The 20,129-nt window shown below is 47.9% G+C and overlaps 3 protein-coding genes across 9 annotated transcripts in view; 1 reads left to right on the top strand and 2 right to left on the bottom strand.

Moving 5' to 3' along the window:
* PPP1R10 (protein phosphatase 1 regulatory subunit 10) overlaps nt 1–20,129 on the top strand; it is a 37,899-nt gene that overhangs the window by 882 nt on the left and 16,888 nt on the right. The window lies entirely within an intron of this gene.
* On the bottom strand, nt 196–12,780 carry ATAT1 (alpha tubulin acetyltransferase 1). 7 transcript variants are annotated; one of them, XM_005906943.2, is made up of 13 exons: nt 12,655–12,780; nt 12,136–12,196; nt 11,932–12,023; nt 11,747–11,807; nt 11,255–11,368; nt 10,990–11,091; nt 5,872–5,917; nt 5,679–5,747; nt 4,043–4,114; nt 3,632–3,875; nt 873–952; nt 739–781; nt 196–383 (listed from the first exon to the last, which is right to left on the bottom strand). In XM_005906943.2, exons 1-13 carry the CDS (start codon nt 12,759–12,761, stop codon nt 209–211), a joined length of 1,266 nt encoding a protein of 421 aa, XP_005907005.1. In that variant the 5' UTR covers nt 12,762–12,780; the 3' UTR covers nt 196–208. The 7 variants fall into 7 exon arrangements, 5 of the variants coding, with proteins under 5 accessions (XP_005907005.1, XP_070216913.1, XP_070216911.1 ...); XM_070360812.1 differs by lacking the exon at nt 12,655–12,780 and adding an exon at nt 12,364–12,646; XR_011462161.1 differs by having other exon boundaries at nt 196–781; nt 873–3,129.
* Nucleotides 13,288–19,902, bottom strand: MRPS18B (mitochondrial ribosomal protein S18B). Its single transcript, XM_005906942.3, has 7 exons — nt 19,747–19,902; nt 18,316–18,424; nt 17,942–18,039; nt 17,769–17,837; nt 16,247–16,313; nt 14,427–14,486; nt 13,288–13,847 (listed from the first exon to the last, which is right to left on the bottom strand). Exons 1-7 carry the CDS (start codon nt 19,822–19,824, stop codon nt 13,552–13,554), a joined length of 777 nt encoding a protein of 258 aa, XP_005907004.2. The 5' UTR covers nt 19,825–19,902; the 3' UTR covers nt 13,288–13,551.

The raw sequence follows: 20,129 nt of genomic DNA, 5'->3' as shown, positions 1-20,129 counted from the left end.
CAGTTCTCAGTAACGCTCGTGGTAAAAAATACTTTATTGCTCTGGTTAAAAATAAGATACAAATGACTTGGCACTGATTTAAAAAAAAAAAAGCCTGTAGAATGAATAAATGAATGAATGAATACATACACGGCGAGGGCAAGCTTTGACTAAGTCCTGTGTGAGATAGAAATAATAATGATTTTGAAGGTGTGAGAGGGGGCTGCGGTCACCAAGGCCTGGTGCTGCGACGTTCATGCAAGTTTCGAATGAACCTGGCGTTGAACATGTCCCCACCCATTGTCCAAGCCTGGGCTGGTGGAACCTGGGCCTGTGGAGGAACTGTGTGCATGGGTTCCTCCCCAGACCCATGCTGTGACAAGACCTGCTCCTCAATGGCACACCTAGTAGGTGGGAGGGAGATGGAGAGTGGGTTACACGGGTACTAAAGTGAGGATTAAGAGCACAGCTTCTTCAAGGTCTGTCAGGCTCTTGTGAGGAGGACAAATGATGGGGTATGAGGCTGGAACCATTGGTGCTATGTCCAAACCTGAAACCCCACAGAGTGGTGCTAAACGGAAGCACCAGAGTTGAACCTATGGGGAAAGAGGCTTGTAGGATGTTAGGTGGAAGGCTTTGTGGGAGGAGCTGGTTTCCAGTTCAGAGAGTGAGATTTAGGAGGAGGAAGTAGCTGAGAATGATGTTAGAAAAGGGGTCAGAGGTGGTGAGAGGCTGGCAGGGAAGGGGCTCAGACCTCACCTATTCTCTGTTTCCTGTTCCCCCTGCTTCAGTTCTTGGTTGCCTGTGGAAATACCAGGCATGTATATGGGAAGGCTAGAGTAGGTAGTGAATATGGCCTATTTGATTTGAGGGTAAGGAGATGAGTAACTTACCTGTATTGGGACATGAGGAATTCAACCGCCCGTGGCGGCTATAGCTGCAGCTTTGGGCTACCAGCCCTGGGGGAGTCCCGCTGTAGAAGAAATGTGAAATGATGGGGAAGAGGCTACAGGATGAAAGATGAGTGGGTATGGAGCAATCAGGGGAGAAGAATAAAAGAACAGCACAGGAACAGAGAGGGGGTAGTTATCATTCCTATGGGGTTTAATACAAGTTGTGCCCCAGAAAAGGGAAGGGAGAGCACTGTATACCCCAAGGTTTTCTGGAGCAGTCCTAATTTGCTGCTTTATTATTTCTAGTTGAGGCAATGTGTTAACCGTAAGGTTAAATGTGATCGAAATCATGTTATAAAAAGATTCAGGAGAATTCCCTGGTTGTCCAGTGGTTAGGACTCTGTGCTTCCCCTGCGGGGGGCACAGGTTCCATTCCTGGTTGGGACATTAAGATCCCACAAGCTACACAGTGCAGCCAAAAACAAAAAATGGATTCACATAAAGGCAAAATTTTGCTGAACCAGGTGCTCTGATGTTTTGAGTTGGAAAACACGTTTACCTTAATTATGGGATATCTTAGCCAGAGGGGAAGAGGGAGTGGCAAGGCTGAATTTAGGAAAAGGATTGTCTTGAGAAAGAGATCAAAGGGTTTAGAGAAGAATAATCCAAGAAACAATTAGGGGATTGTTATCAGAAGGCAATTAATTGGCTCCTAGAGATGTTAGTAAATCTTAACATCTCAGCAAGGGCTGGCCTGGGTAAACAGTAGGAGTTACTAGAGGGAGAGCTAAAGGTTTATGGAGAGAATGGAGGAATAGATACAGAAGCCTACATGGAGGGATCCAGTGACTACATTAGAGGAGACAGAATCTGCAGGAGAAAATCCAGCAGTGAAGATGGGGACAGGCAGACACCAGATCCTGCGAGGGGAGCTCTAAGCCTCCTTGCTGGAAGATCTGCAGATCTCAGAGGTGAAGAAGAGGGCCAGAGGTCCTGAGATCCCAGGAAAATACAGGGTGACGCACAAACGAGGCTGAGACCTTAAGGTTTGTTTGTTTGTTTTTCATTGAAAATGTCCATTTAAAAAACACAAAAGAGTTCACGCTTTATTCAGACAACACTGAGAGGGAGAAGAAAAAGGAGGAGTGAGTCAGAAAAGAGGGAGATCCTGCTCCCAAGGATTTGGGGGAACACAGTAGGGGTACCTGAACTAGCACACATCCAGAGGGTAGGGAGGGAAAGGATTTCTATAGCCTGGGTATGGAGCAGGGGAGGATTCTTGCTATGGAGGAAAGAAGAGAGGAAGGCCAGAGGAAGAGTTCCCCCATCATCATCAAGACAATCTCACAAGACAGGAATCTATCAGTATATCTAGCTACCGGGGAGGAATGGATGTAAGAGGGTATTCCAGGAGCTAATAGAGCCTTGAAACTCAGGCTTAGCTGCTGAAACTTGGCTAAGAGTGATCCTAGGGTGTTGGCTGGGATCTACTGCCAAGAAACAGACTCCTTCAGAGAACCTGGACCTAGGGAGGTGGTAGTGTCTATAGAAGTGTGATGAGTCTAGAGTCCCACAGCAGACATCAGCTCAGGGGTCCCGACAGATTAACACATACATGAAACGTGGAGATTAAGAGTTTGGCAATGTTGAGTGGATCCTGTGGGGAGCTGGTAAGTCCCTGTCCTACCTGACTGGACTGCTATGAAGCAGAGTTCGTTCAGTGGCTGGCGTCAGCAGGCTGATAGGGTAGCTGCAGCTGGTAGCACAAAGCAGTATTAGAACTACCAGCAGACAGTGTAGAGGACTACAGGAGTTATTCCATGGACAAGACTCTTTTACAAAGGTTTCCCTGGCAGAGGAGGCCTTTGGACTTTCCATGATGTTCTAGAATCTGACAGCAAGCAAGAGTGTGCTTCTCTGGATAATTAGTATGAGCTGCCCAACCAAGAGGCCTGGCAGCAAATCGGGCTGTCTGTGGGAGTGTTCAGAGCCCAAGTTAGGAGAGAAGGGCTGCTTTCTGTGGTAAGAAAAGCTATGAAGTGTTAGGCCACCTGGGACCCTGACCACCCAGTTGTCCAAGAAAGGGGTAAAGGGAATCCTACGGGTTCTTGTCAAGTCCCCCTAGATGCTGGGGGATGCAGTGGGAGACTGGGTCTGGGGTTCTCAGGGAGAAGGGTCTCCACCTTCGCCAGGTCTCCCAGGGAGGGAGGGGTTAGCAGTCTATCAGTATCGACTCTCATCAGAGCGGGGAAGAGAACTGGGGAAGGATGTTATGGACAGGAGAGGGGGAGAGGGAAAATGGAGGGGAGAGAAAAACAGAAAGAGAAGTCAGAGGTGAAGAGAAAGCTGGGGAGAGAAATAAAGGAGAGGCCCAGTCCCTGCCTGCCGGGGTGGGCTCCCGCCACACAAGGCACTGAGCCGGGGCCAGTGGCTCCCCAGGCTGTCAGAGACCCTGCCCCCTCCCAGCAAGTGTTAAACCACAATTTCCCGCCCCTCCCACCAGTGGGTCTGCGTTCTTTCTAACCTTCCTCTAGGCACTAGCATCCCTAGGCTCCCCCGAAGTCCTATTCTGCTCCTTAACTGTAATTTATTTCCAGACTATTTCCACAGGTATCTTCCAGTATATTCTCAAAACGTCTTAGGAAGTCTCCAATCCTCCTGTCCCAATGCTTCATGTCTCTGATTTACACTGCCCTCTGCCATTTCTAACCGCCCTGTCTGACAGTCCTGAGGCTCCCTAACTCTCCAGCTCCTGTTACCTGGTGCGGCGCCGCTGGGCAGGGCTGCCCCCAGGGTCAGTAGCAAGCAGAAGGCGGGCGGTGGGGTGTGGGGGGCAGAGGCGCAGGGAACGCAGCAGCTCCTGCTCTGGCACAAAGGGGCGGAGGGGGCCCCGTTCTGGTGAGTTTCCCAGGCTGCTGGAGCGAGGGGGTGGGTGGGCTGGAGGAGTCGCACGGCGAGGGGCCCTGTTCAGGGGCCACGGAGGCTCCACAGCTACCTTCAGAACTGGGGGAGGGAGAAAGCAGAGCAAGACAGAGAAAGAAGGAAAAGGACAGGGAAGGGAGTTGTGAGAGCCAAGATCAGGGAAGGAAAAAGAGAAGTCAGAGCCTTAGAGAACAAATGCTTCCCCTGGGTTGAGGGCCCCAGGCCCAGACCCCCCAGCCCAGTCTTACATTCTCGGTCACTAGAGGAGTATGGCTTTATGTCTCCCTCTGCTCGCTTGGGTGGCAGCTTCCTTGCTGGAGCTGGGAGTGGAGAGGACACTGAGGTAAGCATGGGGAGACACACTGTGTACCCTCCTCCTGGCCACCACCCCCGCGACCCCAAACCTCTGGTCCTTGACACCACAGTTCCTCCTGGGCAAGGAGACGTCAGCTCCGCCGCGAGAGCAGCTCTGTGGCAGTGCCATCACACCAGAAGGGAATTTGGGGGGAAGGCTGGAGCATTTTGAGGAGAGCCAGAAGGAGTAGGCCGAATGCAGAGTTGGGGGAAAGATCTGGGGGAGACTCTGGGGCCTGGGAGGTACAGGAGAAGGGCGGCCAAGGGAGGCAAGCTCTTACTGTCAGTGGGCGCTGTCAGGCACCCCTGGGATTCGGGGGCAGAGGAATGGTCCCAGCCGGGCCAACGAGGACCCCAGGTCCCTCTAGATAAGATGGACAAAGCCCTTGGTTAATCAGGAATTGCTGTGGAGAGGTTAGGGGAGGTTGGCGTGGGGCAGAACCTCTCCTTCCAGGGCAAAGATAGAAGAGATTTACATTTTATTAGGGGGGAAAAAGGGATGAGGAAAAAACACAGACATCTGGAAAGGAGCTACCAGAGAAAGTAAATGGGAGGCTAACAGACTATCCAAGCTCAGCCTCTGCGTCCTCTCTTTTCTACTTGCCCTTCCCTTTCCCTCTCAAGAGGTTCTTTCTCCATCATGTGTGGCAAAGGAGACTGCCCAGTGGATCCAGTTAAGCTTTAGGGTCCCCTCCCCTGTAGACCTGGTCTTCACTGTCCTTGTTGGCTCTCTCCCTCTCACAGCCTTTGGTCAGTAGGAGCTAGACGGAGGGGAGGTCTTAGAAATCAAAGCCAGTCACAGACATGAACTGCCTCTCCATGCCTGATACTGGTAGATGCTAGTCACTGGTGACACTGTTGTCTGGGTGGTGGTTTCTCTGTTTCCTGGCCACAGAGGAGGTGAGAACTAGCCACAGAGCAGCTCCTTCAGAAAGGGGGCCCTTCTGTGCAGGTGTGCACTGCACAGCCAGCAGAAGGCTGCACCCCTCCGCCTTGAGAAGGAAGAAAGGATAGGACTCAGCCTGGCAGGGAGCATGTGTGCGGATGAGGATGGAATGAGGAACCTGGGCAACATTTCAGTACCTCCTAGGCTAGGTTTCTCCCTTATTTGGTTGGAAGTGTTACAAATTCTGAGTGTTATCTTCAGAAATTAGTATTTAAGCTTTGGACCATTCACGTCACTCTTCTATGACTGGAAGCAGAAGGGGAGACTGCACTTGCCTGTCGCTCACTGGCTGACAGAGCCTGAGGGGTTTAGGGAGGAACATGACTCTGGCCTATTTTGATGGGCCTGCAGCAGGAAGAGGCTCCATCAATGTCTACGGTCAAACAGGCTCCCAGTGAGCTTGCTTAATTAAAGTCTTGCCAGGTGTAAAATACACTGAGCTCCCATGGGTAATGTCTGCTGGAGACTTGGGTTGCTTTAGAATTCTCTCAAATGGCCCACAGATCACACACTGAGCTCCTGGTGGCCTCCAGAGTGACTAGCCATCACAGCACTACAGATCCACCCATTCAATGCAGCTTTACCAGCGGGCATAGGATCGAGCGCAGCAGCACGAGAGTGTCGAGTTGCCCTCAGGGAGGTAGCAGGGGGCCCTGTGAGGAAGGAAGCGGCGGTGCCCCTCAGTGAGGGGGCGGCGTGGGGGGGGACCAAGAATTCACCTATTTCCTTCCCCTCACCCCGATTGCTTGACCAACACACACAGGTGAGAAAACTTACGATGCTGATGGGCAAAGAAGCCTTCGAAGATCACAAAGTTGTTCACCTGTAAGATGAAACAAGAGAAATAATAGCTGTCTGTTCAGCTACTCAGCACATACTTGGGTATAGAACCCTGAGCTAGAAAAACCACAGCAGGAAGAAAAGCCAGCCTTCCTGTCCTTGTTGACAGACTCAGTCAGAATTTTAGGACCTGACAAGCTGATCCTAAAGCTGGACTGCAAAGGACCTCAAGTAGCCAAAATAATCTTCAGGATCAACAAAGGAATAATAAATTCGGGGAGGATTCACACTTCCTAAGTTCAAAGCTTACTCCAAAGCTATGGTAGTCAAAACAGTGGTAGAAACACAGGATAGGCAAATAGACCCTTGGAATGAACAGAGTCCAGAAACAGTCAACTGATTTTCAATAAAAGTAAAGACCTTTCAAAAGGGAAAGTATAGCCTCTTCAACAACTGGTGTTTGGACAACTGAATATCTACATGCAAGATACTGAATTTGGATCAAAGAATAACTAAAAATGGATTAAAGGGGGTTCCCTGGTGGTCCAGTGGTTAAGACACTGCACTTCCACTTCAGGGCCATGGGTTCAATCCTTGGTTAGGGAATTTCTGTGTGCCATGGAGCGTGGCCAAAGAAAAATAAAAAAGAAAACAAGAAAAAGATGGACCAAAGACCTAAATGTAAGAGCTAACACTATGAAACTTTTAGAAGGAAACATTAGGGAAAATCTTGATTACTTCGGACATGGTTTAAGAAATAAATGGTGTATTTCTTAAATAGGACATTGATTTCCTATCAAGAAAATGAAACCCCATAAACAAGAGGACATATTTGCAAATCATATATCTAATAAGGGTGTTGTGTCTAGAACATAAGGAACTCTTCCAACCCAGGAACAAACAGGCAACAAACACAATTTAAAAAGGGGCATGGACGTGAACATTTCTCAAAGAAGAAATGCAAATGGTCAATAAGCACTTGAAAAGATGCTCAACATCATTAGTCAAAAGGGAAATGCAAATCAAAACCACAAAGAGAAACAACTTCACAACCATTATTATGGCTATTATAAAAAGAAAAATAACAAATTTTGGTGAGGATGTCAAGGCACTAGAGCTACCATGCATTGCTGATGGAGATGTAAAATGCTGCATTCACTGTGGAAAAAGTTTCTCAGTTCCTCAAAAAGTTAAACATCGGATTAACCACATGACCCAGGAATTCTACTCTTAAATACTCTTAGATATATACCCAAGAAAACTAGAAATATACATGCTTGGAGACATGGCTGGCCCAAAGCTAAGTAGCTACACAGGGGAGAACTGGGACTCAAACCCCCGACTCCTGATTCTAGCTGAGGCATGTCGGTCAGGAATACAGTGTAGTCATCAGAGTGGGCTATGGGTTCAAATTCAAACTCTAACATTAGCTGTGCACACTTGGTCAAGTCCCTAATCTACATAAACCCAAAATGGGGTCAATAAGACCTACCTCAAAGAAATGTACAAGGATCAACAGAGATAATGCAATGTAGATACCACACAGAGCTCATGAAACATTAGTCGTTATGATACTGTATATCTATCTATCTATGTCTATACACTCTATTGGAGAAGGAAATGGCAACCCATTCCAGCATTCTTGCCTAGAGAATCCTATGGACAGAGGAGCCTGGTGGGCTGCCATCTATGGGGTCATGCAGAGTCAGACATGACTGAAGCGATTTAGCATGCATACACTCTACACTGCCCTGCTCTTACATGTTACCTGGGTAATACATTTGATGCCAGATACTGATACTATGTTCCTTCTGTTGCTCTCTGCTGCCTCTTAATGGAGAAATGATGTCCTGCACATTCTAAGCAGACCCTGTCTATCTCCTGCCTTGACCCTGCTGTAATGTCTACCATGACATTATTCGCCTCCAACAAGCATATGCTCAGCACTCCAGCCAAACAAAACACTGCTTGCAGTGCCCTGAAAAGTATATTAAGACCTCTCTGACTTTGCTCGTTTCTTCCTGCATGAAAAGCACTTTAGCCTGTCCACTTCTGTCCCCCTGACAAACACTTTTCAAGATTAAGTCAAGTCTCCCTTTACCCAAGTAAGCACTCACTTTATGCTTCCTCTGTAAGCACATCAATGAGTCTCATTACAATGGATTAACTGTCTGTGCTCCTATCCAAGGCTCGCTTGTCATCCCATCCCAAGCCCACTCAGCAACACTGCTTCAGCAGTTCTCTTGATTTTCTCAGTTCTTCCCACTTTCTCTGACATCATCAAATTTTGAGTCATTCTTATGCTGTTTGTTCTTATGCAGCTAAGAAGAATCAACTCTTTTGATCCATAGCCCTCTCGAGCTCTTGCTCTATTTCTGTTGACCTTAAACCAGGATTTAAGAGTCACCTATTCTTGCTGTCTCCAGTTCTGAGCTTCTTAATCTCTTAAACCAGGGGTCCCCAGCCCCTGAGCCACACAGCAGGTCCATGGCCTGCTAGGAACCCAGCCACATATCAGGTGAGTGGTGGCAGGCGAGCCGAAGCTTCATCTGTATTTATACTGCTCTTCATTGCTCCCATTACTGCCAGAGCTCTGCCTCTTGTGAGATCAGCGGCAGCATAATCAATGTAATGCGTGTGAAAAATCCCAAAACCACTCCCCCCTTCCCCCACATCCACTGGGTCCATGGAAAAATTATCTTCCACAAAGCCAGTCCCTGGTGCCAAAAAGGTTGAGGACTGCTGTGGCCTAAACTCACTCCATCCAGGCTTCCACCCACCACTGTGCTGAAACTGCCTGTCAGGATCACCAGTGGCCTCAGGCAGCTAAATCCAATGGTCACTTCTCAGACCTCTTCTTACCTCATGGATCAGCAGCATCTGACTCAGTGAGCCATTCCTTCCTTCTGCAAACAGTTTCTTCACTGGCCTTCCAGGTCACTTCTAATTTTGCATCTACTTCACTAGTCACTTCTGGGCTGCATTTGCTGCTACTTCTCTCCCAGACTTTCTAAGAGTGCCTGAGGGCTCAAGTCCTTGGATTGATAACTCACTCCATGGTGATTCTCATCCTGTCTCGCTGCTTTCAAGTATCGTACAGGTGCTGAAAACTCTCCACCTGAAACCTCTTCTCCCAACACTATGGGAGCAACCAACTGTGTACTGAACCTGAACTCGCCACAGACATCTCCAGTTAACATACTCAAGGTGGACTCTACTATTTCCCCCTCCAAAGCTGCTCTACCTTCCATCTCAGCTGACGTAATTTCATCCTCCCAAGTGCTCAGGCCAACAACTTTGGGATCACCCTTGACTCCCTCTCTTTTTTCTCCACAATCAGTCAAGAAACCTTATTTGCTTTAACTTCAGAATACCTAAAATCTGACCTTCCCACCTCCACTGCCACCATCTTGGTCTGAGCCACCACCATTTATCATCAGGATTGTTGCTTCGTAATCTGCTTGCACCCTCACTCCTCTACTGCGTATTCTTAACAAGCAAAGTGCTCTGGTTTAAAGTACGTCACATTAGGGACTTCCCTGGAGTCCAGTAGCTAAGATTCCACATTCCCAGTGCAGGGGGCCTGGGTTCAATTCCTGGTAGGGGAGCTAGATCCCACGTGCCACAGATAAGACCCCGGATGCCACAACTAAAGACCCCACAGCCTTGACGGAAACCTGGCGCAGCCAAATGAATATTAAAGTAAGTCCTATCATATTTCCCCTCTGCTCAAACCCCTATGATGGCTCTCCTTTTTTCACTAAGAGTAAAAGCCAAAGTTTTTGCAATAGCCTGCAGGGCCCCAAGTGTCCTTCTTTCCCTGTTACTGCTCTTATCTCCTCTACAGCACTCCCCACTCACTCACACTGCTCTAGCCACACCAGCCAAATTTCTAGGCCCACTCCACCTCATGGCCTTCACACTAGCCATTTCCTCTGCGTGGGATGCTCCCCCTCCAGGTATTAATGGCTCATAGTCTCACCTCTTTAAGTTACTGCTCAAGTGACACTTTCTCAGTGAGGCCTTTCCTGCTTATCCCATTTAAACTTGCAATCACACACATTCCCATCCTCACCAGGGCATTCCCAAACCTTCTTACTTGCTCTTGTTTTCCTAGAGTGCTTATCGACAAGAGTATCTACTTGTTTATTATGTTTGTCTGCCCAACTAGAATATAAGCTTTGTAAGAACAGAGACTTTTTTCTGTTTTATTGAACCAAGTATTCCTAAAGCCCAGAATACTACTGGGTGCTCAACAAATATATGCTGAATAGACAGACAGTATTAGCAACATTATATTGCATCCACTTACAAACAAACCACATTCCCCCCAAATAAACCAAATCTCTCTGGGGACAGGGAACGTATATTATTCTGAGCCCTTACTAAATTAAATCTTGATTGACTAAGTAATGGACTATGTGAAAATGAAGAGATGAAAATGAACTGACTTATGTTTGGGGTTGGAGAAGGCAATGGCACCCCACTCCAGTACTCTTGCCTGGAAAATCCCATGGATGGAGGAGCCGGGTAGGCTGCAGTCCATGGGGTCGCTAAGAGTCAGACACGACTGAGAGATTTCACTTTCACTTTTCCCTTTCATGCATTGGAGAAGGAAGTGGCAACCCACTCCAGTGTTCTTGCCTGGAGAATCCCAGGGACGGGGGAGCCTGGTGGGCTGCCATCTATGGGGTCGCACAGAGTCAGACACGACTGAAGTGACTTAGCAGCAGCAGTAACTTCTCCCTGGAGAAGGAAATGGCAACCCACTCCAGTATCCTTACCTGGAGAATCCCATGGATGGAGGAGCCTTAAGAGTCGGACACGACTGAGTGACTTTTTACTTACTTTACTTTTACTATGTTTGGGATATAAACATGCTTTTAGGTGTACACAACAGTCCAGGATGAAGAATAAAAATAGATGAGATGATAATGAAACAGCTCCAGGATGAGAGATGGTATCCTCTGATCCCACCCTGAGCTTAGCTGTATAAAAGAAGTCCTATACAATGGGGAATAGGGACTGCTTGGAAGGTACCTCTTCTTTGCCCCCCAAAGACTAGGTAATTCAGTGGGAATGCTCAGTGGGGATCTATTCTCTGAAACTTCTAACCTGTGGGACGGTGGTCTCCAGGTTGTAGTGTTTATTCAGGAACTTCAGCAGCTTCTGGGAGGGTCTGTCAATGGCCAGTTGGTGTGGTTCAACTCGCTCCTTCTGCAGGGAACAAGAGACTAGGGTAGGAGAAGGTGTGGGGAAAGCAGGCCAACAGGAATCCTGGGAAGGATATGGGAACATAGTGGGGGTGGGAGGATGGGAGGCAGGGCCTCTGGGAGGACTGAAGGCCTCTGGGAAGAGCTGGCAAAGAGATAAGCAATACCTGCAACATATGCTGGAAGAGTTCTCGTCCGTGGCCATGGCGTTGAAGTGATTCATGGATGTAAAAGTCCAAGATGCAAAGTGGTTCTACCTCATTGTGAGCCTCACGATCATCCTAGGAGGTAAAAGAACAACAAAGATTTTCTAGGGACTTCCCTGGCGGTCCAGTGGTTAAGAATCCGATTTCTAATGCAGGGGACGAGGGTTTCATTCCCAGTCAGGGAACTAGGATCCTACATGCTGCAGGGCAACTAAGCCCATGCAACACAACTTTGTTCTAGAGCAATAAGAGAAGCCCATGCCCCACAAATAGGAGAAGCCCCTGCATTGCAACAAAGAGCATGCACCTCAATGAAGATCCAGAGCAGCCAATAATAATTTTTAACTTAAAAAGATCTTCTAGGACTCAAACATTACTGCCACCTTCCGACCTCCAGCGCTTCTGTTCTCAGAAGCCAAGGCATATGAATTTTCAGTTTCCAATGACACTTACCAGTACAAAGAGTTTCTTATATCCAACTTTAAGAAAGCCAACAATGGCTCCTTTTCCAGCCCTGTAGGATGGAGAAAATAACAAACTGTAGTGAGCACCTATTTGGAAGAGGTAGAGTCAAAACAGGGAAAGGGGCTGGGGGAGGAAGGAATTAAGCACAGGATGGAAGAGCACTTGACACTCACGGCCGAGCTGAAGTATCTTTGAGTATATACATAACGTGGCGATTGCTCTGCATCCTGGATGCACTGGTTATGGGAGCAGGAAGATGCTGGGCCTGCCAGGAATTTTAAGGCAGACTTTCTACAAGTCCCTTCCAAAGGACCCCTGCCTCCCTTACCAGCTGTCCCCAGAGGCCTCCCCTTTACCACATGTAGACTCCCCAGTACCTTAGCAGAGGCCTTGCCCAGCTCATCTACAATGGTCATAATTTGCTGCTGCAGATCAACACTACAGAAAGAGAGAAGAGTCAGATAGTCACTGAGTTAAAGGGTCCTGGGCAATCACTCCCTGGGAACTTGGGCCATAACCCCAGGTCAGTACTTCACGCCCTCCCTCTATCTTGGTCTTCCAACCCTATTTCCCACCCTACTCTGAAACCCAAACTTTTGCCACACGTCTTTTCAGGGTGGTACACTCCCTTCTCCATTAAAATTACTGTGGGGAAGCAGGAAGGGCAGGTCAACCATATCCTTCGGTTGGGACCACACATTGGGCCAAGCGGTGAAAGGTGGCAGATTCAAGCCCCGATCAACCCCACAAGGTCTAGGGTCAAAGGTCACCAAAAAGGCGAGCCTGGACATCAAAAGGAGTGGTCACTAGTCAACGCGAGAAGGGGGCGTGGTGCCTGGACCAGGTTCCAAGAGGAACCGGCAGAGAAGGGCCGTGGGGAAGATTTGAGATGTCACCGGGCCGGCGTTGTGGTTCCGGGTCGGCGGGCCGGGGGCCTTAGGTGCTGGTCCAGCACCGTGATCCGCTCCGGGAGCAGCGCGTCCACATCGAACGGGAACTCCATGGCCCATTGTGCGCGGTCGGACCCGCCCCGCGCGACGTCACTTCCGCCCCTCCCACCGCAATCTGTATTTCCCCTGCCGCGCCTGCAGGTCCCCAGGGGACCGCCCCTCCCCGCGCTCCCCTCCTCCACCATCCGCCTGTATCGCAGCAGCTGGCCCCGGAGACCCCAATCTTCTTGCCAGACCAGCTGTCGCTTAGCAACAGCACTCAGCCCATCCTCGCCTCCCACGGCAGCGGGCGCCACAGCAACCCATTTTTGGGGCCTAGTGTCTCATTCTCCAAACCTTTCAGCCCCTCAGTGAACAGCTGACAATAGTGAGAACGCTGTGCCTCCGGCATAGGGGGCCACAAGTGATCAAGAGAGAATGGTACAACTGCTCATTTCAGGTGCCTTCTGGTCCCAAGAGCCCAGAGGCAGGGTTGGTTCAAACCTGACCACCCCTCTCCGCACAGCAGCACCCACTGCCCACTCCCTCACCAACCCCAACCCCCACCACAGCATTCATTCATTTGAAATTCAGCCCAGAGACAGGATACAGCTTTATTGTGAGAAAATGCAGCTGGTACAAGTCTGAAATAGTAACTGAATGTGTAACCCATCTATTTACAACAGCAAGGACTGAGGTTTCCCATACAAATCTGTACTACCTTCCCTCAGCCTCATGTGTATTCATCCCTTTCACCAACAATCATCTCTGGTGATTGAGCTTGCCACTGGCCACAAAGTAGGCACAACTCTTCAGGATGAAGTATTGTGTAGGAGACCTGCCTGTTCCCATCCCAGTCTGTACCTACAGAGCACTCTGGGGGCCCGCCTGCTCAGTGGAGGTGGCTTCAGTGGGGGCCGTGAGTGGCACCTTGGGCATTGACTCAGGTGGAGGGCCACTTTCTTCTCGCAGATGGCCCTGGTAGAGCCGGCGAAGGCGGGACAGCTCTCTCTCTGGTGGCTGTTTCCAGCTGTACCATGGATACCAGGGGTCACCAGAAACCAGAGTGGGGGCTGGTGGAGTAGCACTCACAGCTCCATGAGAGGTACTGAAGTCAAGGTCCCGAGGTTCAACCTGGGGAATGTGGTAACTGAGGAGACCTAGGGGGTTAAAAATAAAAGAGAAAGCCAGGGGAGAGGAAAGGGGTAATTCAGATTAACAAAGATAATAAGGAAAATAACCTGTAAAAGAAGGAGGGACCAATCAGAGCCACTGGGTACATTTATGCATGTGGTGTGCCACCCAAAGGCAACTGGCCAAGGGGGCAAGTGTGGGCTGACGTGCTGCCTGGGCTCTTGCCTGCCAAGCTGTGCAGTCCTGTGCCAGGTGAGGAAGCTGCATCTGCCCTAACAGAGGGCTACCTGTTCCTAACTTGTGTAAAAGTGTCATGGAGCCCAGGGTCAAAAATTTATACAAAGCTCTTATGATCTAGCCATGGCACTGGGACCAACAGTTACAAAATAAGAAGCAGAGAAAGAACAAAGGGACAGGGCAATGACAAGGTAAGAGATTCAGGAGAGGAAACTAAAGGACAGTGGAATGACGAAAGGAGAGACTCTTGAGAAGAACATGTTGGGTGCTACTTCTCAGACAGCTGGGAAGATTTATATCCACTCTCCAGCCCTAAGTCACTATCCTTATGCCTAAGAAAACCACCCTGTGCCCCTTCTCATGCTCACCATGATCCCTGGCTTTCTGGATAGCCTGGGTCAACTTCTTGTGTTGCTTCATACAGACCCCTGTGGGGAGAAAAAAGGTAACTCACAGCTCATTTGATAAGGCACAGTAAATAAAGAACACACCTGCTTCCTTATGGTGATTGAGGGCTAGTTATGGAAGACCAGCTCTACCTAATGACCCCATTCCCCTGACCTCGCCATGAGCCTTGGTTTCCCCTTCTGCTCAGTGGCAAGAATGCTCTCTGAGAATCAGGATGAAGACTTAGGAGGGTCTGGGTAGTACAGAGAAGCCATTAAATGGTAAAGGCTTCAAGACAAGGAGCAGAACACCATTCAAAAGGCAAGTGTGATGGGACTTCCCTGGTGGCCCAGTGGCTAAGACTCCCACTCCCAATGCGGGGGACCTGGGTTCGATCCCTGGTCAGGGAACTAGATCCCACATGCCACAACTAAGAGTCTGCATGCTGCAACTATAGATCCCACGTGCCACAACTAGAAGTTCAAGGATACTGTGTGCCACATCTAAGACCTGGTGCAACCCAATAAGTAAATAAAAATAAATATTAAAAAGAAAAGGAAAGTGTGGTTAAAGGGCTGACTTGAACAATCCACAGAGAAAGATTCAATAAAGGAAGAAAGGATTTCAGATCTGGGGAAGATTATCTGAGAAAGTGGCAAAATAGTTCCTTCAGCCTTTTACAGCTTGACTATAAAAATCTTTTTAAAATTCCCTGGGAATTTCCTGGGGGTCCAGTGGTTAGGGCTCCTCCTTGTTCTCACTGCTGAAGGCTTGGGTTTGACCTTTGGTCAGAGAACTAAAACCCCACAAGCCACACGTGCAGCCCAAAGAAAAAAAACCAACTCCTTGAAAAACCAAACTCCACTGACCAGGCTGCTGCTGCCGCTGCTGCTAAGTCGCTTCAGTCATGTCCAACTCTGTGCAATCCCGTAGACGGCAGCCCACCAGGCTCCCCCGTCCCTGGGATTCTCCAGGCAAGAACACTGGAGTGGGTTGCCATTTCCTTCTCCAATGCATGAAAAGTGAAAAGTGAAAGTGAAGTCGCTCAGTCGTGCCCGACTCTTAGCGACCCCATGGACTGCCGCCTACCAGGCTCCTCCGTCCATGGGATTTTCCAGGCAAGTGTACTGGAGTGGGGTACCAGTGCCTTCTCCGACTGACCAGGCTACCACCCCCTAAAAGGGTGGATTCTGATTATTCTTTGCAAATTTATCTTGCTTTGGAACAGAGGCTGGCAAACTGCTTCTGTACAGGGCCATACACCATAGGCACTGTGGCATATATTTTAGGCATATATTATCATCTGTCTCAGCTCAATTCTGCCATTGCAGACTGGAAGCAGTTATAAACAGTATGGAAATAAATGGACATGAGAGTGAGCTGGATTTGGCCTGTGGTTGTAGTTAGGGAATAAACAGATGTAATCTTGAATTGGTGAGTTTACACCAAATTTGGGAAATCTAACTGAAGTGTCAATTATATTAAAGAACAGTCAATTTATGAGAAAGCCTTCCAGAAAAGTGAAGAGACCCTAGAGAAAGGAAACAATCAGCACCATTTATCTTTTAAGAGCTCCATTTAGATAGTCTGCTTATATCAGTACTCACCTGGATCTTTTGTCCATATGTAATTTATTCAGTATATGACTATTCCCATTAGATCAAGATTTCCAAAAGGTTCCATCCCACTTTTTATGCCATTAGTAAGAGCCATCAAAGAAATACCTGTCGTCTGTCTTAATAAATATAAGAGGTGCTGTAAGAAAAAGCTATTCTGGTGGTGATGGGGATGATGGGCTCACCTGTATATGGAGCATGGAAGATGATACCTGTGTGGGCACAGACAAACTGTTTCAAGAGCTTCACGTTCTGTAGAGAAAAGTGGTGGAAAAACAAGAGAGAGGAAAGGGAAGTCAGCAAAATGGTTAGAGGTTAATCACCATGTCCCAGTTTCAGCCCCATCCCTTTACTGAACACGTTTTCTTACTAACTTTTCCTCTTTCCTGGCCTCTTTACCATTTCACATGCACATCCTACATTCTGTCACTGAGACTCACAAAGAATTCTCTTTTGCAGGGGTCACGTTCAAAAGTCAGCTCTTCATGCAACAAATTAGGGACAGCGGGGTGGCAAACCCTTGAAATCACCTAAAAAATGTAGTATGTGCTATATGTTTGTACGTGACTAACTTATATGAAGGTATGTTATGTGTAATGTATATATTTGTTAACATCAATTTTAAAGATTTTAATAGTTAGAATGACTCCCAGCCAGCAATTAATCACAGGTGATGAGACTCCCAAAGGAAAAGCAGGTATACTGGCAGAGTGCCATGGCACGCAGATTCATCTGCACTATTCCATCTGTAACCTTTCTCTCTCCCTTAGTCAAGTAATTTCTTATAAATTGTATCAAATGATTACAGCCTTTTTTTGGTAACTAGTAACATACAGCTGAAATTGACAAGTATCTCCTGGACTCCTCTACAACCTGTATCAGAAAAAGCCTGGAAGCAATCAGATACCTGCCTCTGCTGACTGACATATGAATGCCTTCCAACTTCCCTGATGACCAGTCAGTTTCTGCTCTACTATCTTCTAATACTGCAAATGCAAAAGAGCACTTTTCCACTGTCATCTTTACAGTTTCTGAATCCTTCAAGAAACAAGTCCTCTCCTCCTCACAATGAAGATTTTTTTTTTTTTTTTAAATAACTAGATTATCCATTGTTTCGTGTATCTGCCCTCCTGGCCCAAGTCTTGACATGCAATCAAACATCAATGACAACAAAATAAAGAAAATCTCAGGAAAAAACTAGTCCAATCTACCTGGAAGTAACTGATTGATACAATTGAACCTTTGGGCATTTCCCTCTCATTAGAAATGAGCATTTCTCTTGCCGATTTAGACTGAAAACTTCACAAGTAAGAGATGAATCTTTTATATATAACCCACAGTAGAATGCAAAAGTCTGGAAGGAGGGACTTCTCTGGTGGTCCAGTGGTTAAGAATCTACCTTCCAAAGCAGGAGACAAGGGTTTAATCTAAGACACTACATGCCTTGGGGCAACTAAATCCATTTGTCTCAAGTAGAGAGATGCCCTCGCCACAGTGAAGAGCCCATGTGCTGCCACTAAGATTCAACACAGCCATAACTAAATAAATACTAAAAGCTGAAAAGATTAATGTTTTCACATTGCCAGAAAGTCAATGCAAAATGGACTTTAGGGGCCCAGGATATGAAGAATGGGGCACCTAAGGTAATCTCGTTTAGTACTGCAAAGAGCCTTTAAGTTTTTATACCGAAGACAAGATTCTCCTTACCCTAAAGTCAACATGCAGCTTCTGATCCCGGCAGATGGGGCAGGGGTTCCCAGCAACTTTATTTCCACGCTGTAGAGAAAAGAAACAGGCAGGTGAAGACGTTCAAAGCCTCTGTCACTATGGCCTTCAGCCCCACTCCACATCCCATCCATGTGCCATCCTCAGAAACTCACAATACACATCTTTCGAGTCCGCTGTGGGGGTATTCCACCTTTGTGGTTTCGACGGTAGTCAGCCCAGACAGGGCGAGAACCATAGCGGTTGTGGTATTCTGAAATGAAAAGACCATACAAGCTATTCCTGGGTGATGATGGTGAGGTGTCTCTGTCCACTTATTTCAGACCTCACTTGACACGCCCCTTGTCCATTTAGAAGTACCGTCTGGGGACTTCCCTGGTGGTCTAGGCAAGTGGCTAAAATCGTGTGCTCCCAATGCAGGGGGCCTGGGTTGGATTCCTGGTCAGGGAACTAGATCCCACATGCCGCAGCCACAACCTGGTACAGCCAAATAAATAAGTAATAAATATTAAAAAAAATAAACAAGTACCTTCTGAGTCCAGGTATTTCCAGGGTTCATCCTCATAAGGGGAAACAGGAATTGGGGGCAAAGAATCATCCTCAGGGGGGGCTTTGGTGCAAAGAGTCTGGAGGGGAACCTATAAAAGAAGGGGCAGAGAGAAAATGAGACAAGAGTTCAAGGACACAACATGATTGGTTTATTAAACTTACACCATCAGCAACAGACGGGAACCTATTAAAGGAGGGGCAGAGCAGAAATGGTTGGATGGCATCACCAACTCAATGGACATGAGTTTGAGCAAGCTCCAAGAGACGGTGAAGGAGAGGGAAGCCTGGTGTGCTGCAGTTGATGATATCGCAGAGTCGGACACAACTGAACGACTGAACAACAGAAGGAAAACGAGACACTGAGTTCAAGGACAAGAACTGACTGGTTTATTAAGTCTACACCATCAACAACCAGTATCCCTGCCTCCAGCTGGATCTTGCAAGAAAAGGTAACACTGGAAGATAAATAGGTGACTGGGAAGCAAATTTATTTGAAAATACAACTCAAAAACCAGGCACACATAAGGTTTCTGTGTTTCCTGAAATGAACTCAGTGTAATGGAGAAAAAAGGGAGAATTTCTATCTTCTGGGAGCTAAGATGTGTACTACGAAAAGGATGTAAAGGACAGGTGAGTCTCCCAACTCAACTGAATCCTGAATCACTGAGTTGCCCGGTCTTATAAAAAGTTGATGGTCTACATTCCATATGGCAGAACAAACTTGAGTCCTAACGCTATGTCCGAAGCTACCAAGTCTATATTTAACGCTGTGGTAGCCCCTCTCATCACTCTTCAGTCTCACTTTTGGGAGTGGCAGATGGGCAAGCCTTCCAAAATCACGCTGCCCCATCAAGAATCTGCCCTACCAAGAATCTCCAGGGTGGTGAGTACGTGTGGCTGAGGGAAAACCTCAATCCAAAGTAGTTAATGCGCTCATGTTGGTAAGAAACTGATTTAGTGAGATAAAGAGCCGAGAAACTGGCCCCCCGGGCGGGAGAATGTATTCTGGCTTTACTGAGCGATAGCCGGGCTGGTAGTAGTTAGTGTCCCTCACAACCCAATGACACCCTCGGGCATCAAAGATTTAGACACACATACAGGTAACAGCTGGTTTGTGTTTGGCCAAGGGGTCCAATCCATTCCATCGTCTAATTATTCAGCCGAGACGGAAACTTGGGAAGAGAATGACATCCAACCCTGGCTCTTTACACTTGTCTCGAGATTAGAAAACGCGCTGTACTGAGGAATGAGAGGGGAAGGGGGAGGATGGTGGAAGCAGAGCGTTTCCTTGACAGCCAATGTATAAGCCCTTGGGAGGGTATCCGTTCCTGGATTCCCGGCAGTGTTAGCGACGACCTAGAGAAAGTACAACCAAATCTGAGGTTGTACAAAATGTGCCCCAAGGAGTTACCTGAACTCCGTAGGCACCTCTGAAGGGCGAAATGTAAGGAAGGCGCCTCAGCAACACGTTCAATACGGAGGCAGCCATCTTGACGTACCCGCAAAGCAGGAAAGCCCGCAAACGAGACTGCGCATGTTCCAGGAACCAGAGTAGGGTGGGGCCAAGGACGACTCCGCAGTACGAAAGGCGGACGCGCGTCTGCGTCAGGACGGAAGCGTGAGGGGCGGGCGTAGGGAGAGGGCAATTTCAGCTGCGTCACAATCGAATTCGGCCTTAAAATTGCGTTTTTGCTGGACCAGTCACTATGACTCTTAACTCTCATTCTTAGAGTCTGTGTTTTAAGCAATTTTGAAGTCGCTTTTGACCGTAATCCTTTCATTGCGCATGCGCCG

This window comes from Bos mutus, chromosome 23 (genome assembly GCF_027580195.1).
Source record: "Bos mutus isolate GX-2022 chromosome 23, NWIPB_WYAK_1.1, whole genome shotgun sequence".
Classification (NCBI taxonomy): domain Eukaryota; kingdom Metazoa; phylum Chordata; class Mammalia; order Artiodactyla; family Bovidae; genus Bos; species Bos mutus.
This window is presented reverse-complemented; position numbering and strand designations above follow the sequence as displayed.